This window comes from Capsella rubella, unplaced genomic scaffold, assembly GCF_000375325.1.
Source record: "Capsella rubella cultivar Monte Gargano unplaced genomic scaffold, Caprub1_0 scaffold_1, whole genome shotgun sequence".
NCBI lineage: Eukaryota > Viridiplantae > Streptophyta > Magnoliopsida > Brassicales > Brassicaceae > Capsella > Capsella rubella.
The window spans coordinates 4,873,545-4,898,694 of NW_006238923.1; the positions used below are offsets into that span (position 1 = coordinate 4,873,545).

At 37.4% G+C, this 25,150-nt stretch overlaps 6 protein-coding genes across 6 annotated transcripts; 3 read left to right on the plus strand and 3 right to left on the minus strand.

The window, feature by feature from the left end:
- Positions 1–702: 702 nt before the first annotated feature.
- On the plus strand, positions 703–3,537 carry LOC17899954 (integrin-linked protein kinase 1). The gene is made up of 11 exons (XM_006307487.2): positions 703–1,203; positions 1,333–1,407; positions 1,711–1,827; positions 1,907–2,001; positions 2,089–2,209; positions 2,290–2,369; positions 2,457–2,516; positions 2,599–2,720; positions 2,825–2,910; positions 3,023–3,138; positions 3,218–3,537. The coding sequence occupies exons 1-11, from the start codon at positions 883–885 to the stop codon at positions 3,342–3,344; spliced, it is 1,320 nt and encodes a 439-aa protein (XP_006307549.1). The 5' UTR covers positions 703–882; the 3' UTR covers positions 3,345–3,537.
- A 41-nt stretch (positions 3,538–3,578) lies between these two features.
- On the minus strand, positions 3,579–5,145 carry LOC17897054 (transmembrane emp24 domain-containing protein p24delta7). The gene is made up of 4 exons (XM_006304140.2): positions 4,888–5,145; positions 4,578–4,787; positions 3,919–3,995; positions 3,579–3,829 (listed from the first exon to the last, which is right to left on the minus strand). The coding sequence occupies exons 1-4, from the start codon at positions 5,095–5,097 to the stop codon at positions 3,685–3,687; spliced, it is 642 nt and encodes a 213-aa protein (XP_006304202.1). The 5' UTR covers positions 5,098–5,145; the 3' UTR covers positions 3,579–3,684.
- A 5,140-nt stretch (positions 5,146–10,285) lies between these two features.
- Positions 10,286–13,007, plus strand: LOC17900063 (O-fucosyltransferase 3). Its single transcript, XM_023789624.1, has 9 exons — positions 10,286–10,786; positions 10,879–10,946; positions 11,035–11,123; positions 11,229–11,391; positions 11,536–11,825; positions 11,928–12,132; positions 12,221–12,378; positions 12,489–12,709; positions 12,777–13,007. Exons 1-9 carry the CDS (start codon positions 10,522–10,524, stop codon positions 12,902–12,904), a joined length of 1,587 nt encoding a protein of 528 aa, XP_023645392.1. The 5' UTR covers positions 10,286–10,521; the 3' UTR covers positions 12,905–13,007.
- Positions 12,942–15,313, minus strand: LOC17896815 (fructose-bisphosphate aldolase-lysine N-methyltransferase, chloroplastic). The gene is made up of 6 exons (XM_006304402.2): positions 14,691–15,313; positions 14,535–14,563; positions 14,200–14,411; positions 13,941–14,063; positions 13,440–13,844; positions 12,942–13,350 (listed from the first exon to the last, which is right to left on the minus strand). Exons 1-6 carry the CDS (start codon positions 15,161–15,163, stop codon positions 13,141–13,143), a joined length of 1,452 nt encoding a protein of 483 aa, XP_006304464.1. The 5' UTR covers positions 15,164–15,313; the 3' UTR covers positions 12,942–13,140.
- Positions 15,314–18,774: 3,461 nt separating this feature from the next.
- Positions 18,775–23,177, plus strand: LOC17900681 (phosphate transporter PHO1 homolog 3). Its single transcript, XM_006305876.2, has 12 exons — positions 18,775–19,543; positions 20,182–20,551; positions 20,640–20,688; positions 20,784–20,855; positions 20,960–21,089; positions 21,171–21,291; positions 21,425–21,683; positions 21,773–21,877; positions 21,978–22,172; positions 22,249–22,530; positions 22,601–22,737; positions 22,843–23,177. The coding sequence occupies exons 1-12, from the start codon at positions 18,907–18,909 to the stop codon at positions 22,940–22,942; spliced, it is 2,457 nt and encodes an 818-aa protein (XP_006305938.1). The 5' UTR covers positions 18,775–18,906; the 3' UTR covers positions 22,943–23,177.
- An 889-nt stretch (positions 23,178–24,066) lies between these two features.
- On the minus strand, positions 24,067–24,724 carry LOC17899606. Its single transcript, XM_006305549.2, has one exon. It carries the CDS (start codon positions 24,703–24,705, stop codon positions 24,067–24,069), a length of 639 nt encoding a protein of 212 aa, XP_006305611.1. The 5' UTR covers positions 24,706–24,724.
- Positions 24,725–25,150: the final 426 nt, after the last annotated feature.

The window sequence follows — 25,150 nt, forward strand, 5'->3', positions numbered from 1 at the left end:
TTTTTCCTTCATGTATTAGTTGCTCGATCAATATTACTAGTTGGGCAAATATGTTGGTTGACAAGAAAGACCAATGTATACTGAATTTTCTTGACATGAGAAATAGTGACTAAAATTTGTTAACAATTAAAAAGTTAAGATAGATGCCAAAGGCATATGCGTGTGTGTGTATTTATAGAAGTCATGTGATAGATGTGATTCCATGTTATCCGGATCGTTGACTTAGTTCCCCATTTCATACAATTGACCATAACGGTTATTATATGATTCATAATAGAGTATTTTTTTAATGTATCAACTTAGCACTTTGTTATAAAAAAAAAGGAAAATTTTAGCAACTTTCTTTACTTATTTTTTCTTAGATCCAAAAGGGTAAGATCAAGGTGACCATTATTGTAAGAATTTGTATAAATACTTCTTCTTTTGTTTGTATTGTCCTTCAAATTAACCAAATTTAAACTAATTATAGTATTATTAAATAAAATTAAAAGACTTTCTAAGAACAAAAAACAGCATGATCCCTTTTATTCCTTCCTTTCCTTAGTCGGTCACTAATATAATAAAGAGTTAAAAGACCAAAAGAGAAAAGTCAGAGATAACAGTGACGGAGTTAGAAACTCACAAAAATAGACGGAGGAAAAAGTCATCAACAACTTGACGGCTAAGTTAACGGCGATGATCTACGTTCACACAAGCAAGCAAGAGACAAAAGAAAACAAAAATCATCGCCTCTCTCTCTCTCTCTATCTGGTTGTTTCACAGTGAAGAATTGATTCCTCAATCACACGGTACCTTAATCCAATCATCTAAAAATATCCTAGAGATCAGATCACTGTTTCTCGCATCGACTCGATCCTCTCAATTATCTAAAATCGGGTTGAGATGAGCTCCGATTTACCGGCGGCTGGAGACGGTGGCGAACAAGCCGCTGCTGCGGGAACGAGCGTGCCTTCACCTTCTTACGACAAACAAAAGGAGAAGGCACGTGTGAGCAGAACATCTCTGATTCTGTGGCACGCTCACCAAAACGACGCAGCTGCTGTTCGGAAACTCTTGGAGGAAGATCCGTCTTTGGTTCACGCTAGAGACTATGACAAACGGACGCCTCTCCACGTAGCCTCCCTTCACGGATGGGTTGATGTTGTTAAATGTCTGCTCGAGTTTGGTGCTGATGTCAACGCCCAGGATAGGTGGAAGAACACGGTATAAGGCCCTTCTTCCTTTCTTTTTTTTCCATTTCGATTTTGGGTTCCTTGAAATGTCTCAACTTTGCTATGATTCTGAATCTGAACTTTTTGTTTGTTTATTGGTTTGGTTTTTGGGTATTTGAAGCCTCTGGCTGATGCAGAAGGAGCTAGGAAGCAGAAAATGATGGAACTGCTGAAATCTCATGGCGGTTTATCTTATGTGAGTTTTTGAACATCCTTGTGATCTTGTAAATGTATAGCCTTAGATTAGACATTGTCCGTTTTGTTTCATTCTTTAGGGTAGGTAGTGATTGTTTTCATATTGAATATGAACGAGTTTTTTAAAAAAAATTTAAAATTGAGGAACTTTCATCTTCTCTCTGAAGTAGCTGCTTACTGCATTGTTTTTTTTTTTATACTTGATTTCGGAGATTCTAAGAGACACTTTAGTGTTTCAGTTACTCGTCCCTCTTTGTGTGGGTATCTTAGTCTCTGTATCTGGCTGAGTGAATTTTTGATGCAGGGTCAAAATGGAAGTCACTTTGAACCAAAGCCTGTGCCACCACCAATTCCAAAGAAATGTGACTGGGAAATTGAGCCTGCTGAGCTGGATTTCTCAAATGCCGCAATGATTGGAAAGGTTGGTATATTAAGCATTCTCTGTGTTTAGTTCAATACGATGGAGTTCGTGTAGTGAGATTGGTCGCATGTTCTGTTAGGGTTCCTTTGGTGAGATTGTGAAAGCCTATTGGAGAGGAACACCAGTAGCTGTGAAACGTATTCTTCCATCTCTTTCAGATGATAGACTGGTTATGTAAGTTCTTATTTCCGTCTCTTATATTTCAATTGCTCTTTCCTAAGTTTCTTGTGCTTCATAAGTTCCATATTTACTGTGATGCAGTCAGGACTTCAGGCATGAGGTTGATTTGCTAGTTAAGCTTCGTCATCCTAACATAGTGCAATTCTTAGGAGCTGTAACCGAAAGAAAGCCTCTTATGTTAATCACTGAATACTTGCGTGGGGTAAGTTTTCGCTATCAACTGTCTTTTATTGCTGCAAATTTTCATCTTGGCTAACTAAATGATTCATCTAATTTTCACAGGGGGATCTTCATCAATACCTTAAGGAAAAGGGTGGTCTTACTCCAGCAACTGCAGTCAACTTTGCGTTGGATATCGCGAGGTATGTGAAGTTTTAACATTCGAGATATCATGTGAAAGTTTGTTCATCATAGTCGGCCTGAGTGTTTTCTAAAATTTGTTGTTACAGAGGAATGACATATCTTCACAATGAACCAAATGTTATCATTCACCGAGATCTTAAACCAAGGTAATCAAACTGAATCATAGCTCCTCAGTTTCTAACTTCAAATTTGCTGTTTGTAAACTGCTTCTTGCATTTTATATTTCAGGAACGTTCTTTTGGTTAATTCCAGTGCAGACCACTTGAAAGTTGGAGACTTTGGGCTTAGTAAACTCATAAAGGTTCAAAACTCTCATGATGTCTACAAAATGACTGGTGAAACAGGCAGCTGTAAGTGTTGTTGTATAGTAAAAGCAGATGCCATCTCCCTTTTTCGTTCTTTCATCTCTCTAACTTCACCTCTTTTGTCTCTCTTCTTCGTTCAACAAAACCAGACCGGTATATGGCTCCTGAAGTATTCAAGCATAGAAGATATGACAAGAAAGTTGATGTCTTCTCCTTTGCAATGATACTTTACGAGGTACTACGATCTTTAACGATAAAAAAACATCTACAATATATGTCTATAATAAACAGAACCAAAGCTCAGAGAATTTTAACCTTAATTTCGTTATCACATTGTTGTATTCCAGATGCTTGAAGGAGAGCCACCGTTTGCGAACCACGAGCCATATGAAGCTGCCAAACATGTATCAGATGGACACAGACCTACATTCCGTTCCAAAGGATGCACACCGGATTTAAGAGAGTAAGCACAACTCAAGGCCATGTGAATTAGTTTTAGTCTATATGATAACGTAACTAACAAGTTCTCTTGCTTATAATAGGTTAATTGTGAAATGCTGGGAGGCGGACATGAACCAGAGACCGTCGTTTCTGGACATCCTGAAGAAACTTGAAAAGATCAAGGAAACTCTACCATCAGATCACCATTGGGGCTTATTCACTTCATAATACACGAAGTCATTATTTATAAACAAAAACAACCAGAAACAAGAAAGTGATATTCTGTTTGCTTATTATTCTCTGTTTCTTATCTTTTGTAAAGATTGTTTCTTTTTCATATTATCATTTGTTTTACAGTAAACGAATTAAAGAGTGTGACATAAAAGATTTAAATGTTCCATGTATTGGATTGGCAGGTTAATGAGAATATGAGATGTTACGATCATATCTGACAGGGTAAAATGACATGTATCCGAAAAATCCAGTAACAAAATGAAGCTCGACAAAAATGAAATCAGTTGCGTATATAAAGCTATAGTCTTAGGGTTTTCAGTACAATCTCTGTCTTTTAGATGAGCTTCTTTTTTTGGAAGAAAGTCCTCAAGTGCCAAAACTGAAGACCTGCGACCGATAAACAAACTGCAAGCGACACCAAACTCAACCATGCCATCTTCGAGTGAGTCGATATGTTCAGATTGTGCATTTCTTCTTCCCTGCAACATACCAAATGAAGATGGGTTTTGAGTCATTCTCTTCCTCAGATTAAGTGATTTGAAGAGAAAACATGTTTTTTCATAGTTACCTGTCACGGAGATAGAACATCTCTTCGTGGATGGAATTCACCGTTTCAAACAACTTCTTAACCTCAAACTCCATAGTCTGGCCAATAACATCAAGATACGACCATTGCAAGGTTAACAAATCATTCCTTTAAAACTGTGCAATCTCTTTGAGAGGCTATATTTTACATTTCAAGTTAGTCTTGCGCTGTCCTGTGTTAAATCCTAGTTCTATCTACTTTCATCTTAAGATAGTATTGCTCTGTAGTAATATGTTAAAGCCTAGTCCAAACAACCTTCATTTTGGGAAAGAACTCCTGAATGAGAGCTGCCGAAATTGATTGTGTAACAATAAGCAATTAATGTCCTCATATGTAAGACTGAAAACACACAACCCCTATCAGTTGGGTTTGAACCCTAGGCAGTGTTGCAGATTCAAATTCATGGCCTTGTTCAAATCAAACCAATCCAACATAATCTAGAAACCTAGACAACCGAGCATTTCTCAAATCACATATAACTTTTCAGTTTCCAGCATTACGTCTTCGTCTAACTTAGCAATCAATTTCTCACACACCCGGACACAATGCTCAACTCTTCATATAACAGTCGCATCAAAATCTATTTTCCTCTGTGAGATTAGTTTGACTAAGTTAAGACTTTAGAAGAAGCAAAAACTTACTTCAACTTGGCTCTTCTTGGCCACAGTGGACCAATCCTTGGTATGGATACCCGTCCTCCAATCAAAGTCAATGGTAAGCGTCGTCTCCGGCTTGTGATCGACGGCGGAGAAGCAAGATATATAATCCCCTGTATCCACCGCTGTAAACGAGAACTGACCCGATTCTACATTGTCTGATTCGTGGTAAGCCGTTCCTTGCGGCGACGTGACCTAAAAGTCAACACCATTGCATTAAACCGAAATCAAATAGAAGGAATTGCGATCAATTTTTAAGATCGAGAGATTTGAAACATGTATTACTAATTATTACCCTGACGGTGATTTTATGAGAAGAAGGAAGAGGATGATGATCGTCGTTAGGGTTTACGACGCTGTATTTCCCGACGGTCAATGCGTTGGCGTGAATCTCCTCTGAGATGCATTTCGTGTGACCAGAAATTATCTCGTATCGCATAGATAGCGTCACCGGGGATAAAATAGAAAGGATCAACAGTGCTATCGAGCTCCGACGAAGATCCATGGCTGCTCCGATGTCGAGAGAGAGAGAAATCGATCTGACGGGTTTCAAATGCTCCGCTGGTTAAAGGAAAAGGGAAGGAGACAAAGAAAGTCAAAACACAGACATTGCCACGTGTAACCGTTTCATTCGTTGAAACACGTGGTTTTATCTTTTAAAACTGATGCCTCTCAAATGGGCTATTAAATTTAAGGCCCAATGGATTTTTCTTCTAAATTAGTACCGCCCCAAAATTAGAAGATAAATAAATAAATAACTCTTCCAGATTCATTTTACTTAAATCATTCGTCTCTGTAATGTTAATTTTAAACTTAATTAGGAAAATAATTGTCTTTTTTTTTTCTTGTGTAAAGAAGAAATAATAACTTTCCTTGGAAGGAACGTTAATAATGCAAAGTAAATGCAATACTGAGTTGAGGTTATATTTGTCAGGGATATCGTTTTAGTTTTTTGTTTGTTTTAGATAATGTCCTACAACATCATTAATTAAGCTTTAACAGTTAAAACACAAAACATTGAAACGTGATTAGTGCAATAAATAGAAGACAAGATAAATAAAGTAGTAGTCGGAGAACAATTAGGTGAAATCGTTGACGAATGACAACGACATACCAAAAAGGCAAAATGTGTCATCTTTCTTTCTTTCTCTTATTATAGTAATGTATGTGTTTCAGAGTTGAATATTCTTGGAAATCTTTGTTCTTCGACATTTTGAAATCGGCTATTATTTTTTTTTTTTTTTTTTTAACACTTCAACTCTTTATTAATTAGAAACGGAGACATCATTGTTTAAACCAGAAGCTATACATCTGGGAATAAGTTGAAAAAAAGAAAAGGACAATGGGTTCAAACGTTGAGTAGAAGCTAAAATATCTACCGGGATATTGTTACTTCTTGGAGTCCAAGTAAACTCCACAGCTTCGAATAGAGTAGCCAAACCTTTGATCTCATGAATCCAATTGAGAAGATCATAGCAAACAGCAGAACCAGTTAAGAGACGAACAAGAACTTGATTATCTCCTTCAAAAACTACTTTATTAAAACCGCGCAACCAGGCATGCTTCATTGCACAAACCAAACCTTGACACTCAGCTGCAATAATAGAGGGAACCGGGAGACCTGTAGCTTGAGCAGCTTCAATGAAAGAACCAGAATCATCTTAAACAACCAACCCATAGAAGCTTGAATACGATTGTCAATGAAACCACTATCGTAATTACACTTTACCCAGTTCAAAACTGGTTTACACCAACCACGATTGGGAGGATTAGTCAAATAAACACCAGAACCAGAGAAGGCGTATGAATAAGAGAACTTTCAACAGAAAACCATTCCTCTGCCTCTTGTCTAGCTTCACGGATATCACGTTGCCAATTAGTATGTTTCCTTTCAAAAACCAAACGATTTCGGCTCTTCCAAATTTTCCAGAGAATCCAAAAAGGCAAATGAGCAAGAAAATCATAAATTCCTTTATACTTATGAAACTGCAGCAAATCTCTCAACTTAGTTTCCAAATTATCTTGCGGATTTGTAAGACTGGGAATAGGGAGATGAGAGGCTCTCCAAATCTGCAAGGCATGCGGACAGTTAAAGAAAAGATGAACAGTAGTTTCACTATCAGAATCACACCTTTTACAGCGGGTTGCAGGAGCTATATGCCTTTTTTCAAGTTCTTCCCCCGTAGCTAAAGCACGAGATAACAAACGCCACAAGAAATGCTTAATCTTAGGAGCAGTGTGAGTTTTCCAAATATCCCTTTTTAAATTTGGATCACCATGAGGAGGTCTATCTCTCCAGATAGCATCCGGAAGGTGAGAAGCCAGCCAATACCCAGTCTTAACCGAATAAATCCCATTGTCCGAATAATGCCAACCAATAAAATCATTACTCTGATAAGGGCTAATTTTGATAGAGAGGATAGTAGGAATATCATCAAGGTGAACCAGTTCTCTCAACAATCTAATATTCCAACCTGACTTATCTGGGAGAAAAAACTGATTTAACGGATGATGGACCTCACTATTATTATCAAGTCTCCTAGGAGGACGAGGAGGGTGGATAGGCAGCCACGGATCAAGCCAAGTTTGAATCAAATAACCATCTCCAACAGTAAAACGCAAACCAGACTTTAATAATTGTTGACCATGAAGGATAGATTGCCAAGCAAAAGAAGGTTGAAAGCCTCTAGATGCAGTGAGAATATTAGATTTAGCAAAGTATCTTCCCCGGAAAGTACGAGCCATAAGACAATCGGGAAATTGAAGAATTCTCCAGACCTGTTTTGCAAGCAAAGCATCGTTGAACTTTTCAATGTCCCGAAAACCAAGACCTCCCTCATTTTTGTATACTTCAATCGGTTCCAAGCCACCCAATGAACTGATTTCCGATGATCATGAGAATTCCACCAATAATCAGCCATAATACGTTCTATGTCCTCACAAATACTCTTTGGAAGCTTAAAACAGTTCATAGTATAAACATGCATCGCAAGAGCAATAGACTTAAGCAGAATCTCCTTACCACCATGAGAAAGAAACTTATTACTCCAGCCTTTAGTAGCTTGTCTCACTTTCTCAACAATAAACTGGAATAACTCCACCTTTTTTCTACCAAATTGCTCAGGTAAACCAAGGTATTTACTACAACCTCCATCGTTAAAAATTTGAAGACACCGACGCATCAGATTTCTAGTCGAAGTCGTGACTCTTTTACCAAAAGTAATAGCAGACTTACTCTTGTTAACTCTCTGCCCAGAAGCTTGCTCATACTGATGCAATATGTCAGAAATCACAGAAACTGAATTCATATTAGCTTGACAAAAAAAGAGAGAATCATCTGCAAAAAGTAAGTGGCTAATAGCAGGACTCCCATTACTGATCTTTATTCCTTTTAGCGAACCATTAGCTTCAGCTCTCTTCAACATGTGACTTAAGACCTCAGCACAAAGAATAAATAGATAGGGAGACAGCGGGTCACCTTGACGAATACCTCTTTCTGGTTTAATAAAACCCTTGGGAGCACCATTTATATGGACTGAATAAGAGGTAGTTCTGACACAAGTCATGATCCATTCAACCCATTTGGCATCAAACCCAAATTTACACATAGTTTCTTGGAGAAAATCCCATTCAAGACGATCATAAGCTTTGATAATATCAGTTTTTATGGCCATAAAAGAGTTAGAACATCTCTTCTTGACTTTCAAAGCATGGATAAGCTCATGAGCTATAAGAACATTATCAGTGATGACACGACCAGGAATAAAAGCAGCCTGTTCCTCCGAGATAAGACTAGCAAGGTGAGTTTTTAAACGCTCCACTAGAATCTTAGAGATGATCTTGTAGCTTACATTACAAAGAGCAATGGGGCGAAAATCACATAACTGGCGAGCACCATCAATCTTGGGGATCAAACAAATATTTGTATGATTCATAGAAGTATCAAATCTACCTTCTTCAAAGAAACCTCTCACAGCCAACATAAGATCAGATTTAATATCATCCCAATAGGTTTGATAAAAAGCACCAGTGAAGCCATCAGGACCAGGAGCCTTAGTAGCACCTATAGAGAAAACAGCCCTTTTGATCTCATCCTCAGAAACCTTCCTAGTAAGGTCAGAATTAATAGCAGAAGTAACCCTCGGCTGAAATTCATTAAACACATGAAAGTGGTTATTCTGAGGAGATAAATCAGATTTAAACAAAGTTGTGAAAAAATCCTGAGCAACGTAACCCATTTGAGTGTCTCCACGATGCTCAATACCCTCATGATCCAGAATGGAAAACAACTTTTTACGACCAACTCTACTCTTAGCAGATGTATAGAAAAATTTCGTGTTCCGATCTCCTTTGGCCATCCAATCTTTCCGGCTTTTAAGTCTCCAAAACTCCTCTTCTTCATCATAAGCACGACGTAGATTATTACGTAAACTCTGAATCTCATGCGTAGAAGAACCATTAGAACAGGCCGTGTTAAGACGATTTTTGAGAATAGCAATGTCTTCCTTTGCATTAAATCTATGAAAACGCTTCCATTTAGAAATTTCCTTGCGACAGGAAATAAGCCGAGAAGAAATATTAATCTGTCTAGTCCCTGACCCATTCCAACCCCTTTGAACAGCAGCTTTAAACCCATCTTTATCAACCAATCTTTTATCAAAACAGAACTGACCTTGATGGGGCACAAAATCATTAGTGATGGTAGTAACAAGAGGACGATGATCAGATTCAAGCAATTCTAAAAATTCAGCATGAGAAGCCGGATACTGCGCAATCCACTCATTATTAACCAATGTTCTGTCCAAACAGCAAGCCACATCATGAGAATGTCTCTTTCCAACCCAACTAAACGGATCACCAGTATACTTGAGGTCATGGAAATCACAGGTATGAAGCATATTTCTGAAATCAAGGAAAGAATTCTCAGAACGAGGGGGACCTCCTTTCTTTTCAGCATTACTCTTAATCTCATTAAAATCACCTATGGCCATCCAAGGACCAGTTCTGGAAGCAGCAAGTCTCTCAAGTCTTTCCCAAACCAGATGGCGAAAGATAGGATTTGGGTTACCATACACACAAGACAAGTAGAAACCAAATCCATTAATTTCAACATACGTATCTACAAGGTTTGGAGAAAGAGAGATGACTGAAACAGAAACACAACTACTCCACATGAGAGCTATACCACCACTTAGACCAGCAGGAGGGACAGTTACAACATTAGAAAAACCAAGATCACCACAAACATCCCTAACTACATCATCCTGCTGCTTTGTTTCCATAAGGCAAATAATGTCCGGAGAGAATTTCTTCTTAATCTCCTTCAAACGTCGAACTGCGAGGTCATTGCCTACTCCTCTACAGTTCCAAGCAGTTGTCCTCATGGAGGAAGAGGTGGTTGATTATACCATGTTTTTCTAATCAATCATTCTTTTTTCCAAACTCATATATTATTTTATATAACCAAAAAAATTGGCATTTAGTTAAGTTAAGGGATTAAGATTTTTGTTTTAATTTTTTTAATAATGCAAATAGAATGAAATTTTCTCGGGAAAATAATAAATAGAAGAAGAAGAAGACACTTGACGGTTATTAACTTATTTCCCCATCTCTTCACCGTTACCACTTACCACCTCTTTCTTTTTTCCCGTCTCGTGATTTTGTTTTTCTTCTTAATTTCGAATTTACTCGGAAAAAAAAAAAAAAAAAAAAACTCTTCCTCGAGATTCAAACCTTTGACAACACAAGGAGGAGAGAAGAAGAAGCATTTCATTTCATTTCGCGTTTCTCATCTAATTTTTAATTTCTGCATTTTGACAATCCCGGAAAATTTTGTTAACATCTTCACAAGATCGGAGAAAATTTTTTAGGTTTTAGAATTTTTATTTTTATCTCATGAAGCGGCGACGACGATCGTCGGAGGAGGGAGATGGAAGTTAGATCGGAGAGTGTTACTTCTACTCAGGCGCGAAGCGATATTAAGCTTCCGCATCCGTCGGCAGTTCTCAAGCCTCGTGTACAAGTATGGTTCGTTAGAGTTTGCTCCAGCATTTTGGTTTGGACCTGTTTGGTTCAGCTTTTCGCCGCCGGTGAGCTTTGGCATTCCCGGATCTTCACTGGTTTAACCAATCAGATTTTCAGATTCTCTGCCCCTCTCGAGCCAGTTCCGTTGCCACCTCCTCTACCTCCTCCGAGTTAGTTTTCTCTCTTTTTCTTTTTGGGGCGTTACGGTTCTATCTCGTCTTCGTTGGTGTGTAACGAGATTAATCGATTTATTTTTTTGTAGGAAATTATACAAGCAATGGTATTCTACTTGTATCCTGTAATGGTGGATTGAATCAAATGCGATCCGCGGTAGGTGGTCACTTTGCTTTAATTGCTCCTTTTTCGACCTTTTATTCAGATTTGAATGTTTCCAAATTCTGATTTATGTTGTTTTCAGATATGTGATATGGTGACTGTTGCTCGGCTATTAAACCTCACTCTCGTTGTTCCAGAGCTTGACAAAACATCTTTCTGGTCTGATCCTAGGTATTGAATCTTCAGAGGATCTTTCACTTCTGATAGGCCTATCCTCTTCTTCTGTTTTTTGGTAGCTCTGTAGGAATCTAAAGCATAGTAATTTTTCGTTTGCAGTGGTTTTGAGGATATTTTTGATGTGAGACATTTCATTGATTCATTAAGAGATGAAGTTCGTATCTTAAGGAGGCTTCCAAAACGGTATAGAAAGAAGTATGGTTATCAAATGTTCGAAATGCCTCCTGTAAGCTGGTCCGATGAGAAATACTACTTGAAGCAGGTTAGTGCTGTTCATGTATAGTTTGCTGTTTTGGTTCCTCTCACTATAACTATTACAAGTTCTTGTTGCGAGTGTTGTCCTAGCTGCTGAGTTCTTTCTTTATTTGACGATCTGCCTTTGTGATTGGTTAAATTCCTTGTTCAGGTATTGCCCCTTTTCAGCAAACATAAAGTCTTACACTTCAATAGGACCGATACCCGCCTGGCAAACAATGGTCTTCCGCTCCCACTACAGTGGCTTAGGTGCCGGGTGAACTTCCAGGGACTAAAGTTCACTCCACAGCTTGAGGCTTTGGGATCTAAGTTAGTTCGAATTCTACAACAAAGAGGGCCATTCGTGGCTTTGCATCTGAGATATGAGATGGACATGTTAGCCTTCTCTGGTTGCACTCATGGTTGCACTGAGGAAGAAGCAGAAGAATTAAAAAAGATGAGGTTGTTCTTTAGCAAATCTGTCCTGAATTGTTATTCCAATTTTAAAGAAAAAAAAAGATGATAATTTGATGTTAATGCATGGATCCATTTTGTGTTCTTTAGGTACACATATCCCTGGTGGAGAGAGAAGGAGATAGTTTCTGAGGAGAGGAGAGCTCAAGGGCTTTGTCCTCTGACTCCAGAGGAGGTAGCATTGGTTCTAAAAGCACTAGGATTCGAGAAAAATACACAGATATACATTGCAGCTGGTGAGATTTATGGGAGCGAGCGTAGACTATCCGTTCTAAGGGAAGCATTCCCGAGAATTGTGAGTCTACCAGTCCTGGTCTCCCTTTTCTTGCTACAACGAGTGATAAAGGGATCTTCATTATATCAGTTTTGAATACATGTTATAGGTAAAGAAGGAAATGCTACTGGAGTCAGCGGAGCTCCAACAGTTTCAGAACCATTCATCTCAAATGGCTGCTTTAGATTTTATGGTATCTGTAGCCAGCAACACTTTTATTCCTACCTATGATGGAAACATGGCAAAAGTGGTGGAAGGTCATCGGAGGTAACTTTTTTTGATATTGAATGCATTCCTCTCCATGAAAACTGACAACTTACTGGAAAATTATTCCTGTGATTCAATGTAAAACACAATTGGTCGATTTGAATTTGCAGATACCTTGGATATAAGAAAACAGTCCTGCTTGACCGTAAGAAACTCGTGGAGCTACTAGACTTGCATCAAAACAAGACCCTCACGTGGGATCAATTTGCAGTAGCCGTCAAGGTAGCCCATGAGAAACGAACGGGAGCACCTACACACCGAAGAGTAATCTCTGACAAACCTAAGGAGGAAGATTACTTCTACGCAAACCCTCAAGAGTGTCTTTGTGAAGGTACAAATTGCCACGACCTGTTTGGGCACAGAAATTCCAATTTAACACTTTAAAGTCATGTTTTTAGCATATTATCTCATTGCTTCTGCAAGAGGACGGCATGCCAAACACTGGAATGGGAGCTGCATAGTTCCTGCCCCGAGTTTTTCTCCATTTTTGTTTGTAACGTTTTCAGCTTTCCTGCATAGTTGCTGATCTTGATTTAATTGTTTTACGTAAGTTAAGATGTAACTAAAAGAAGATTTTGTCTCATCTTATAGAATATCAAAAAAGTTGCTTTTGGCAATAGCTTAATATACAGATTGTGGTCTCTTAACTCTTTTATCTCAAGGTTGATTCAACTCTATGCGGTCTGAGACCAAACCAGTAAGATTTTCTTTCTGGTCCTGAGTTTGTTCTGCAGGATAAGCTATCCGAGCTAAAGCTAATTCTCACTCCCAGAAGATAATATCCCCTTGCTCGCCAACTAAACCAAGATCTTTGAGCCTTCTCTCTTGGTAATACTCTAAAACATCGAGCTCAAGCTCTCTATCCTTGAAGACTTGGTCGATTTGCTGAAGCACCTTCTTCTCACCAATCCTTATCTTAAGAGCAATGTCCAACCTATGATCAAGCTTTCCTTCTTCCAGAAGCTTCTCATCCTACGAAAGACAATGAAGACGAGTAAGAAATATGACTGTAAAGTCGCTGCAAATACAGTACAAGAAAGAGCTTGGACATATAAGTGTACCTCTTCAATGGTGGTACTAAAACCAGACAGAGCAGACTTGCAGGCATCTCTGACAACACGGCATATTAGTTCCTCGTTTGAACGGCTTACAGGCAATTCAAGATGGCCCCATATGGTGTTATTGAAGATAGATTCTAATAAGAAAGCATCTGAACCACCAAGAGCCACAAGGCGAAGGTACTGAAGCATGCCAGCTGGAAGAGTCTGGCCGTCTACTATGTCAAAGTAGCCAGTCTCGCCCATCCCGTTAGTTTCAGCGATATCCAACTTATCCCCAAAGAATGGGTCTGACTCGGGTATCTCTATTGTTAAAGTATATGAGTTCCGGTTAGGGTTTGATTCCACAAAACCATAGTCCAGAGCAAGTTCTGCATTGCTTTTGTTCAGATCATACTGAATGTATACCTGTGGAACAGATCATCCACACAGCATTAAAGGGATTGTTCTTATACTTTTGAGGGGTTAAACTAAGGTAACAGACTAACAGTGATTGAAGCTTACCTGCTGACCTGCTTTAACATAAACAGGTGACTTCAAGGAAAATAAGAGATCTCTAGAGAAAAGGCCGGCTCCTTTGATCTCGTATGCATAATCTTCTGTCGTTATCGCAGGGTTATGGTTTATCTGTCCAAAATGAAACATTGTAGTCAGAGATTCTCTGCTGAGACAAGCATCAATGGATGAAGATTTGCAACTAAGACATTATCTGAAATAAGAAGATAGCTGTTGCTTCTTTGGATAGTTATTTACAGGAGCATACCAAATCAGCAAGTGGGATCAAGACAAGGTTCTGGCCACGAAGGCGAGAAAAAGCCCTCGACTTGAGAATCCCAAACGCCCAGATGAAGTCATCAAGTGTTATGCTGGATGAGAAGAGATCTTTGTTGGGCAGTAATATCTCCTCTTGCAGTTTCAAGAATTCATTCTCCACGTACTCTTTGACACCCAATGTGGTGCTCAACAGTTGAGTCCCTGAGCCACACAACAGAAACCACAAAGTTAATAATGTTTTGCTCAATTGTCCCTTGATTCATCATCAGCCTCTACTAGTCATCTGTTTATGGAAAGAAGAAATGAAAAGGTAAAAGGATTGACCTTTGAGCTCCGCAAGCTCCTCTTCTGACCTGTACTGGAGCATTTCATGAAGAAAACATATCATTAGCTACAATGCTGAGTGTTGACCAGAGAAACTAAACTTTGAACAAAGAGAAGCTCTACAGTTGCTATTGATCAGAGAAGGAGAAAACCCACCAGAAGACAGTAGAATCAGTAGATTGAGGAAGCATATCAAGATAAACTCTCCATGAAGAGTCTTGTGCATACTTCTCTCTGATCAAAAACAGAGCAACTGAAACCCACGGCTTCAATCCGCCGCACAAAGGTCCGATCTTGGAAGCCGTCACTGTCTCTGGATTTATCCACAATCGCTTGGGAATTTCCAGTACGACCTCGTTTCTCCCGATATCACGCCTGGCTACAAGTCCCAGACCTTCCGGTACCACCGCAGGCTCTGCCGGAGATTTTCCGGAGACGACTCCTTGGTCTCCCAGCCATTTCCAGAAGTTACGAACATTATCCGGCAATTCTGAGCTAGAAGCGGATATGGGTCTAACCAAAGATCTCTTGGGTCGAGAAAAGAGAAAGGAAGGGTTTTGAGACTTTTGAGTTGACGGGGAACGGAGAAATCCTGTCACGATGGTGACGGAGGCGGCGGAGGCTGACATGGTGGTTTTCCGTTGGCGGGTAGTATCACTAGTGATACAGAGTGTCAGAGTGTGGATAAATATATCACAGACATAAGTTTTTTTCTTCTAAGTTGAGAAAGAACAGAGAAAAAAAACTAATTTTTCTAGTGAAAGAATCTGAATGTAAAAGGCCCATTATTATAAAAGGCCAAGGCCTATATGTAGCTTTTATGAAATTAAATTATCTTTGTGTATTCAAATTTTTAATAAAAAATAGGAATTTGGAAGGAAACAAAAGAATATGCAAAACATTGTAAAATGATCGGCTAATATTTCCAACCCTTAAATCTACTGACATGACATTTCAAGACTGTTTGTTTATAAAACCCCTTATCCAAGAAAGTGCAACATGTTTCAAAAGAAGAGATATTGGAGACCGACCCATCAACGTGTCTTCCACTCGTCATCATCGAATCGACATCGTAACTCAAGACTTCATTAATGTTCTTTTGTCTCGCAATCTTAACATCAAGTGGCTCTAACTCAAATGTTTTGAGGCGTCTTAGTGGTTCAGATCTAATTGTCCGCTAATATACTTAACATAGTCGTCATTGAAGATTCAAATATACAATGTCTTAATCATCCTACAATTCTCCATGCAAGTCCTCGTACTCACTACTGTCCATCAAATAGAAAATGAGTATTTTACCATGAAATTTAAGGAATGTAGTAATTACATGTAATGAGTTCAGTTTATATCATAAAAAAAACAAATGTTATGACTTAAGTGTAATTTAATTGTCTATTTAAATTATTTATTTTTAATCGTTAGTTTAAGTGGTTTGAATATAATTTAGTTATGTACCGAATTTTTCTACTCATGGAATAGTCAAAAAAAAATTTTTTTGTCAAAAGTGAATAGTCAAATATACAAGGCTCCATCAAATCGACGAATATTTGTAATTTGTAATTAACCGAATACACTACTGATCATACACACTATCGATTAATATTCTTCTAAGAGTTGTGTTTTATGAAAATAAATATACGGTAGCTTAATAGCTACAATATCAATGTACGTATACTAAATTGTTTGAACAACAAGCATTTTCAATTGATTTTAAAAATTAATATAAATCAGTAACTCATGACTTCAAATGAGGTTTATAGTGTAATATCTTGTATAAATAATAGTTTTACTATTGGACATATAATCTAAATAATATAATGATAAGCAACAAAGACTTTGAAAGAGTAAACGTTGACGAAACATATAAAGAAAGAGTAGTAAACGCTTTGGAGACCCGATCCAACTATATACAAAGCGGAACTTTCCATTCTCTTGTGTCGGCTTGACCCACATGATACGAGAACGAGACCAACACCAGTTACTGTAGTTAGTTTGGGAATGCAATGTACTTACTTAATGTGATATCCTATCAGAAACCTGCTTATTCATCAAAACTCTCCTATGCTTATTTTGATTTTGGAAAATGTAATTTTTGGTTGGAACTGCAAAAGTCATGATTCCTTTTTGTTCCCCGACGACATATGACCACTATTTTGGTGTGTTTTGCCAATCATTACCTTTGCAAAGAACTCTCGGTCCATCAAATTAAGGCACGATTTACTTTTTACTCTTGAGATTTTATAGACCACTTGGGGAGACTTTGATTTTGAATTTGATGACTCTATTAGTTTATGTTTTATATGTTAACGAAAATTTTGATGTGACTGTTTTAATCTAGTTGTTTAATACGCAATTAGAATTATTCGGTTGAAGTGTTCTTTCTTCTTTTTGTCAAAATATACTAATCTTGGTCTTAACAAAAATATCAGATGTGAAAAACACAGATTCTTAATAAACCCCGCTAATTGTGCCGAGACTCGTGTTGTGGTAATAAACCTGGAAAAAACGATCACTCAACGCAATATAATAGTTTTAAATAGGAAAAGACTGAGAAACTTAACTACTTGTCACGACATAGACCACAAATGACGTGATGGTCGGATCGAGATACAGACCACGGATTTGTTCACAAAATATCTTTAATAGTTTTTACTGAAAAAATATAAAAACAAAATATCTCATATTATAAACACTGCAGAACATTTATTAAACTCAACTAAATATATATTTATGTACTTATTATATTCTACACTTGACCTAGGTGCTTGCTAGTATAATAAATAATTTAAAGTGTTTTGAGAAGGTCAAAACGGATGGCTGGTTTTATTTTATCTAGAAACCGTATTAGCCTAACATTAAAGAGATTCATATACCTTATCAACTACTGATTCTTGTCTTCATTACTCTTTTACTATAAAACAAAATGTTGCTAGATCCGGGAAAGAGTATCCTATGAGATTATCTAAGTATCATGTATATGAGATGTAAAATCACTAATTAGATGAATGAAATTAAAACCATATCCTTATAATAGGATATATAACACATAATGATGATGACTTGATGATAGCTCAATGTGAAACTTCTAAAAATCGACCCCAACAGCTAAGTTGATGAGATATAAATAACTCGAAAACGACTGGTACTATTGATTGTATGCATACATATACCCAATTTTGTCACATTTATTAATTATTATACCACACAAGGTATCTTGTATTGTTTGATATAAGGTGATGCATTTTTTTCTTGTCGGTTCAAGTATCATATTCATTCATTTATTGAAACCATAATAATTCAACTTTCCAAAACATAATTATTTTGTTTGGTTTTCTAAACAAAACAGGCTATTTGACCGAATGATTGATTATACAGTAATCCGCTTTTTAAGTTCTCTTCTTAATAACTTGTCATGACGATTCTTGTTCATAATTTTTTCACGCACGGATACGTAACTTACGTTTGATTAGTGCCATGCAAACTTAATTTACGTTCATAAAGATAATAAAACAGAATTACAAAAACGAATACTTTAAATCATACTGCATACATAAAGTAAAGCACAAAATATTTTTATCTTTTGCAGTGATAATATTACCATATCGACCTTTAGCCGCCCATTTGGGTCTGACACCGCGACTTGATATGGTCGTCCACTATGACGACGATTATCAAATTTCTCAAGGATTGACACTGATTGATGGATTAATTAATTATTAATCCTTTAAGTCAATATAAGACTAATCTTCATGAATCTTTAGGACTAATTTTAACTCCTATTTGTTTAACATAATTCACCTAGATTTCTTCAACCGGTTGATCAACGCGGCTTTTTTTTTTCTTCTTCTTCTTATATATCTCTTGCAAGAATTAGTAAAATAAAATGTCCATATCTCACCCTAAAAGCCGAAGTATAATGTTTGATCACACTACTGTGTCGTTAAAGTAAAATATGGAAAGCTATTTATTTGACTAGAAACATATAATTATTTATAGCTAAAAAGAGCAAATACAAATATCAAAAAAAGGGGTTTCAAATTTCTATATTTTGAAAATATTAGTTAGCAGTACCTACGCGCTTTTTAGTTGCCCTCTCTGAATACACGTTGAAAAAAATTCAATAAAGGTGATAAAAAAAGCTATAAAGTTTTTTACTTTGATTAGAAACAATTATTCAAATCCTAAAAGTTTATAATATCGTCAAAAACAATCATAAACGACTTGTCTCTCTTTTGTATATATAGATAGATAGGACTCTTCTTCTTTAAGACACACAAGAGTTTAATATTTTTTTCTTTCTTTCTAAAACACATAAACAAGTGAGATTCAATCAAGAAAAGATAGATTCGATTCAAGAATCTATAAAAAAAATATGAAGTTCGGGAAAGAGTTCTCGTCTCAGATGGTTCCAGAGTGGCAACAAGCTTACATGGACTACGACTTTCTCAAGAAACGTCTCAAAGAAATCATCAGATTCCAACGCAGAACCAACAATGCACATCCTCACGGCGGCGGTGCCAAGAACGCCGGAGGATTAAACCGGAAAATGACTCTGTACCGTGCGTTCAGCGGTTTGGTCTCGACGCCGGGAAGACACAAACGCGGGCATAACCCTCATGATATCGAAGAAGGCGTACAGTTGACGGCAACAGCAACGGCGACGACCCCGGTGCCGATCCTTGTAAACACAAACTCGAGCCACGGGTGCGAGACGACGTTTCTGATGGCGGCGGAGGAAGGAGGAGAGTACGAGCTGGTGTTTTTCAGGAGACTGGACGATGAGTTCAACAAGGTTGATAAGTTTTACAAAAAGAAAGTTGAAGAAGTGTTGAACGAAGCTGCCATGCTTAACAAACAGATGGACGCTTTGATCGCCTTTCGTGTTAAAGTTGAGAATCCTGATGGGTGGCGCTGGGAGGAACGGACGGTGGAGATTACTCGATTGGCTTCCGATATCGCTACTTCTGCGGCGGCTCTCTCTGCTTCCACTCCCGCCCGAGCTAGATCAAGTAAGCCATCGTATAATTTATTACATATCTACTCTTCTCACCTAACTCATATCCGACTTTTTCGATAGAAAATATCACCAATTTATATTCTTTTATGTCTAGATTGATTACATTTGATAGTGCCAACCAAAAAAATATACTTAAGGCGGATACAAAATCCAGATTAGAGTTACTTTTTTTTGGTATTTTATATGTTAGTGTTAAATATCGTCACTAACAAGTGAACTGTGGTCTGTGACTTTCAATTAAAAAAAAAAATTCCAATTTGAAATTGAGTATTCCATATATGTTTGGATTTAGTGAAATTCTCATGATTGTTTAGTCCAATGTAACAAGTTTTAGTGGTTAGTATTATTAGTTCCACTTGGGTTAATTTACATTAACAAAATTATTTAATGTAATGGATAAGATATGTATAACACACATTAACAACTCCCACCACGTATTATTTCGTTTTTCAAAAGATAATTTAAAGATTATGTTTTTGAACATAACGTTTTGCTTTCATGCAACTTGTATATCAATTATTTTACACGGCGCTGTACCAAAACCGGGTTAGAATTGGTTGAATTTAATTCCCGGTCTACGTAAATGGTATTCCAGCATAATTTACCAAACCGATAATTTCAAAATTGTAGTTAAAGTTCGAAGTCAAGAGCACATGGAAGCTATACAAGAAGGAGGGTCGAGCAGAGCTGGGCTAATGGGAGTTGATGAAGACGAAGAAGAAGAAGAAGAAAAAGGAACCTCGGTGGTTTCTTCCGGAGCAGTCAATGACGTGACGACGAGCAGATTGAGAGCAGCGAGACCAGCTCCTATCGATGTCCTCGATCGAGTCACGATCAACAACACCAAAGAGACGCCTCGTTCCACCATTAAAGGAGTTCTCAACGTACCGAATCAGACTGAGTTAAAATTCAACAGAGAGAATCTTAAGAAAGTCGAAGAGAGTCTCAAGCGTGCTTTCATCGAGTTTTATCACAAGCTTCGCCTTCTCAAGAACTATGCGTAAGTTTTGGTTTCTCTAAAGTTTGGATTTTTATTTTTTTGATGATTGATGGGTTTTGATTATGAATATTCGTTAATGTTAATGCAGCTTTTTGAATGTATTGGCGTTTTCGAAGATATTGAAGAAGTATGATAAGGTAAGATTTTGAGTTTTTACTTTTATTTTGGAGGGTTTTATATGTTTCAGAATGACTGTAATGTGTTCGACGAAATGTTTTTTTTTTTTTTACAGATAACGTCGAGAAATGCAACGAGAACTTACATGAAAGTGGTTGATAGTTCGACCTTGGGAAACTCTGATGAGGTAAGATACTCTGTTTTTTTTTTTTGTGATTTTTCTTATTTGGATAAGTAACTTCTTCAATTCCTCTGTTTCTTATTCTTATATCGATGCTCTGTTATGGACAGGTTATGAGACTCATGGAGCGAGTTGAAGCAACATTCATTAAGCATTTTGCTAACGCTAATCGAACAAAAGCAATGAACATTTTGCGACCTAAAGCAAAACGAGAGAGACATAGAACTACATTTTCTACTGGTAAGCAAACACTGTAACTTGCATAAAATAGTAGTATTGTTTTTTTCAAATATGTGGCGCTTATGAGGATATTGGTTTCAGGTTTCACGGCTGGATGCGTTTTCTCTCTTATTGTGGCTCTTGTTGCCATCATCCGCACCCGACATCTCTTGGAAAAGGAAGGCCAAAAGGAATACATGAATACTATGTTCCCTCTTTATAGGTAAGAGCTTAGTAACCTGGTCATCTTAAGAGTTTATATCAAGCATTTGAGTTGGAATGTATTCTTCTTTTTTTTTGGTTTAAGAGTTGGAGTGTGATGTTTAGAATCTTGTCTTTGTTGCTGTTTCTTGCAGCTTATTCGGGTTTATCGTGCTGCATGTCATCATGTATGCTGGTAATGTATACTACTGGAGGCGATACCGAGTTAACTATTCCTTCATATTTGGGTTCAAGCAAGGAACTGAACTTGGATACAGACAAGTCCTACTTGTGGGTTTCAGCATTGGAGTCTTTGCATTGCTCTGTGTTCTTGCCAATCTTGACATGGAGGCAGACCCCAAAACGAAAGCCTATCAAGCCAAAACTGAACTTCTTCCTCTTGTCCTACTTGGTGTAAGTCCCAAAACCCTCAAATCCGAGTTTTTCAAACTTCTTTACTAAAAAACAGTGACATAATAACTCAGTGATGTTTACTTTTGCAGGCTATGTTCATGGTTTTAGTCCTGCCATTCAACTTCTTTTATCGCTCGAGTCGGTATTTCTTCCTCACTTGTCTGTTTCATTGCCTTGCCGCTCCTCTTTACAAGGTAAATCAGAGATGGAATATGCTTATTGACCAAAGAGAATGCTGTTAATTTTCTATTCCACTAGGTATTGACGGTCCAATTTTTTCCTTTTCCCTTGCAGGTTACATTGCCTGATTTCTTCTTGGGAGATCAATTAACTAGCCAGGTTCAAGCGCTTCGAAGCATTCAGTTCTATATATGTTATTATGGCTCGGGAGACTACAGAAAGAGAGAAAACACTTGCAAAGATTCTGATGTCTACAGCACTTTCTTGTTCATTGTTGCTGTCATCCCTTATGCCGCTCGCCTCCTTCAGGTACACATAGTCACTTCCCTCAAAAATAAGAATCCCAAATCTAGCAGTCTATAACAAAACCTTGTTACTCATACAGTGCCTGCGACGGCTATTTGAGGAAAAAAACCCGGAACAAGGGTACAACGGAATCAAGTATTTCTTGACTATAGTGGCAGTTTGCTTGAGAACAGCTTACAGCATCCAAAAAGGTCAAGTTGCTTGGAGGGTTTTAGCCGCTGTCTTCTCATTTATAGCTGCAGTATACTGCACTTGGTGGGACTTTGTTCATGATTGGGGTCTTTTAAACCGGACATCCAAAAACCGTTGGCTTCGAGATAAACTCCTCATTCCTCAGAAGAAAGTATATTTCATTGCCATGGTGAGTATCAAAAACACTTTTTATTAAGTCAAAGATGTTTTATAGCAACTGATCTAAGAACATGTACCAGGTTGTGAATGTCCTTCTGAGATTTGCGTGGATCCAGACGGTTCTGGATTTCCACTTTTCCTTCATGCATAGACAGACGATGGTTACCATTGTCGCTAGTCTTGAGATCATTCGTCGTGGTATTTGGAACTTCTTCAGGTGAAAAAAACTTCAAAACTCACATTACACTGACACCACAAAATGTGTTGCATTAATATTCCAATTAGTAACTCTCTGTTTTTTTGTTTGGGTTGTGGAAAACAGATTAGAGAACGAGCATTTGAACAATGTTGGGAAATACCGAGCCTTCAAGTCGGTTCCATTACCATTCAACTACGATGAAGATGACGATAAAGACGATTAGTAGTTTCAGAAGACCCGTGAATACAATACTCTTTAGCTACGCAGAGACCATCAAATTGCTGACACGGTCTCTCTTCTTTTTTTGTTCTGTCAGATGAGAATTGTAGGGATGCATCAGTTGCATATCACATATATAACACATAAGGTTCGATCTTTAGTGGGTAATTCGTGTAAAAAACATATTCTTCAGATTGTTCGTTCATTTCGGTTTATATGATTCTTTCTATTCAACTTTGCTCTTCGTACCTAATTTGTGAACTGTATCTGATATTAGTTTGCAAAATCAATCACACGTTGAGCCAAAATAGTTGAAAGAATGTGTTGAACAAGACGGGCCACACCAATTATATTCTTTTTCAGACAATAACAATAGAAAGGAAGAAAAAACATCCAGAATATTATCCAGAATGTGTTGCTTTGAGATTTGGGATTGGAACTCTCCAAGTAACAGAGGAAGACGATGGATTAGGGTTCAAATAATTTTCTGATGGTACTATTAATTAAGAACCGTACATGTGAAATCTGCTACAAAATATTCCTTTTGTAATTCTACCTCTCATTATTTTATGAACGTACGATTACGGTTGCATGGCAAATTACGAATAGGAAATAAATACAATATCGAGAAGAGAATTACGAATAGGAAGGAATCAAGCAAATACAAGATTAAGAAGAGTATTAACAACCGGATAGTATCATTTGGTCAGTCGGTCAAATATATAGCCTGTTTTTTTTTTTTTAAATCCAAACAACAAAATTATAACTAAACCGGGTAGTATCATTTGGGATTTGCAACAATTTTCATCTTTTCAAGTCAAGTAGAGGCCTAGAGGGGTTTCACTGAGGAGGGAGACTTTAGCCCCAACAAAACCAAGACTAGCATATATTTTTTTTTACCTTCTTCACAATTGTGAAACAAAACTAGCGCTAGTGTATCTTAAGCACGAATTGAAACAACAAAATAATCACATTCAAATAAAGAAATAGCTAGGGAAACCACAAGAAGAGGCCAACAAAGTAATATTATTAAGAGCAAATTATCTCTAGAATCATATGGAAAAATAAGATTAGTAATTCAGATGGAAACCATATCCAATTTTTGCTCCAAAAGAAAAAAAAAAACACTCAGCTTGCTTCCGAGAGAAAGACTTGAAGCTCATTCTCCATGTGTTCTTCAGCAGTTTTCTTGGCCTCGAGAATGGGACGATAGTAATCGGAGTGAGCGTCCATACACTTGGTCATCCTAGAAAAAACTCCAGCACACTTAAGGACGATGTCTTCCGGATTCTTGTCGGCTTCATCAATGCAATTTTCCCAAGCTGTATAGGGTTCTTTGCAACCCCCTCCTCTCATGAACGCCAAAAACAACTCTTCTTTCTCTTCCTCTTCCTTTAACTGTTTTGGGGATACATATTCCCCTGGATCTCGCCATACAGACGAAGGCACAAAATCCTTCATCAACACTTTCGCAGCACTTTTCTTAGCCGCGAAAAAGGGATGATAGTAATCATAGTGAGCCTCCATACACTTCTCCAACGTCGGATAACACATAGAGATAGGATCCTTATTCTTATTTTGAGCTTCCTCCACGCAATCTTGAAAAGCCTCATATGTTTCCTTGCATCCACCTTCTCTCATGAACACTTGTAATTGATCTTTCAAAACACTTGACGAGTCTCCTACTTTCTCTGTCTGCACTTGGGTTTTTTGAGTTTTGGGATCGGAATTCTCTTGATTCAGATCCTTGGATGACGTTATCCCCATGGCGTGAGAGAGAGAGAGATTAGAGAATGAAATATTTTTCTGAATGATAGAATTAAGAGATGATGATTACCCTACCATGCATCTAATGAATCTCTAGTTCACTAGATGAGAAAATTACAATATATATAGGGATTTGATAACCGCAATTATTTGACTTTTATTAAATATTTGATAACTACAACTTTTATTAAATATTTGATAATTATATTTTTATTAAATATTTGATAATTACAAATTTTTATTAAATAGTTTGATAATTACACAATTCATTCACGTAAAGTATTGGACATGAAAGACTCCCATATTGAAAATACGATTGACACAGCCAATCTTACCGCACAGACACAGTTGTACATTTTCTTCATACATCTTAGAAATACATATATTTCCATCTTTGTTTCCACCGTACTCAAATTAGATATGACTGAAATGATCTCTTTGAAGC

What these genes read in the sequence shown, in the direction of transcription:
- LOC17899954 (XM_006307487.2), top strand. Translation starts at nt 883, where the DNA reads ATGAGCTCCGATTTACCGGCGGCTGGAGACGGTGGCGAACAAGCCGCT. An exon ending in ATGCCGCAATGATTGGAAAG is followed by an intron (nt 1,828 to 1,906) that starts GTTGGTATATTA and finishes ATGTTCTGTTAG; the next exon opens with GGTTCCTTTGGTGAGATTGT. An exon ending in TCACTGAATACTTGCGTGGG is followed by an intron (nt 2,210 to 2,289) that starts GTAAGTTTTCGC and finishes TAATTTTCACAG; the next exon opens with GGGGATCTTCATCAATACCT.
- LOC17899606 (XM_006305549.2), bottom strand. Translation starts at nt 24,705, where the DNA reads ATGGGGATAACGTCATCCAAGGATCTGAATCAAGAGAATTCCGATCCC.
- LOC17897054 (XM_006304140.2), bottom strand. Translation starts at nt 5,097, where the DNA reads ATGGATCTTCGTCGGAGCTCGATAGCACTGTTGATCCTTTCTATTTTA. An exon ending in CCAAGAAGAGCCAAGTTGAA is followed by an intron (nt 3,996 to 4,577) that starts GTAAGTTTTTGC and finishes GTTATTGGCCAG; the next exon opens with ACTATGGAGTTTGAGGTTAA. An exon ending in ATGTTCTATCTCCGTGACAG is followed by an intron (nt 3,830 to 3,918) that starts GTAACTATGAAA and finishes GGTATGTTGCAG; the next exon opens with GGAAGAAGAAATGCACAATC.
- LOC17900063 (XM_023789624.1), top strand. Translation starts at nt 10,522, where the DNA reads ATGGAAGTTAGATCGGAGAGTGTTACTTCTACTCAGGCGCGAAGCGAT. An exon ending in ACCTCCTCTACCTCCTCCGA is followed by an intron (nt 10,787 to 10,878) that starts GTTAGTTTTCTC and finishes ATTTTTTTGTAG; the next exon opens with GAAATTATACAAGCAATGGT. An exon ending in GGGAAGCATTCCCGAGAATT is followed by an intron (nt 12,133 to 12,220) that starts GTGAGTCTACCA and finishes TACATGTTATAG; the next exon opens with GTAAAGAAGGAAATGCTACT.
- LOC17896815 (XM_006304402.2), bottom strand. Translation starts at nt 15,163, where the DNA reads ATGTCAGCCTCCGCCGCCTCCGTCACCATCGTGACAGGATTTCTCCGT. An exon ending in ACTGATTCTACTGTCTTCTG is followed by an intron (nt 14,564 to 14,690) that starts GTGGGTTTTCTC and finishes GCTCCAGTACAG; the next exon opens with GTCAGAAGAGGAGCTTGCGG. An exon ending in GGAGCTTGCGGAGCTCAAAG is followed by an intron (nt 14,412 to 14,534) that starts GTCAATCCTTTT and finishes TGTGTGGCTCAG; the next exon opens with GGACTCAACTGTTGAGCACC.
- LOC17900681 (XM_006305876.2), top strand. Translation starts at nt 18,907, where the DNA reads ATGAAGTTCGGGAAAGAGTTCTCGTCTCAGATGGTTCCAGAGTGGCAA. An exon ending in TCCCGCCCGAGCTAGATCAA is followed by an intron (nt 19,544 to 20,181) that starts GTAAGCCATCGT and finishes TCAAAATTGTAG; the next exon opens with TTAAAGTTCGAAGTCAAGAG. An exon ending in ACTATGTTCCCTCTTTATAG is followed by an intron (nt 21,292 to 21,424) that starts GTAAGAGCTTAG and finishes TGTTTCTTGCAG; the next exon opens with CTTATTCGGGTTTATCGTGC.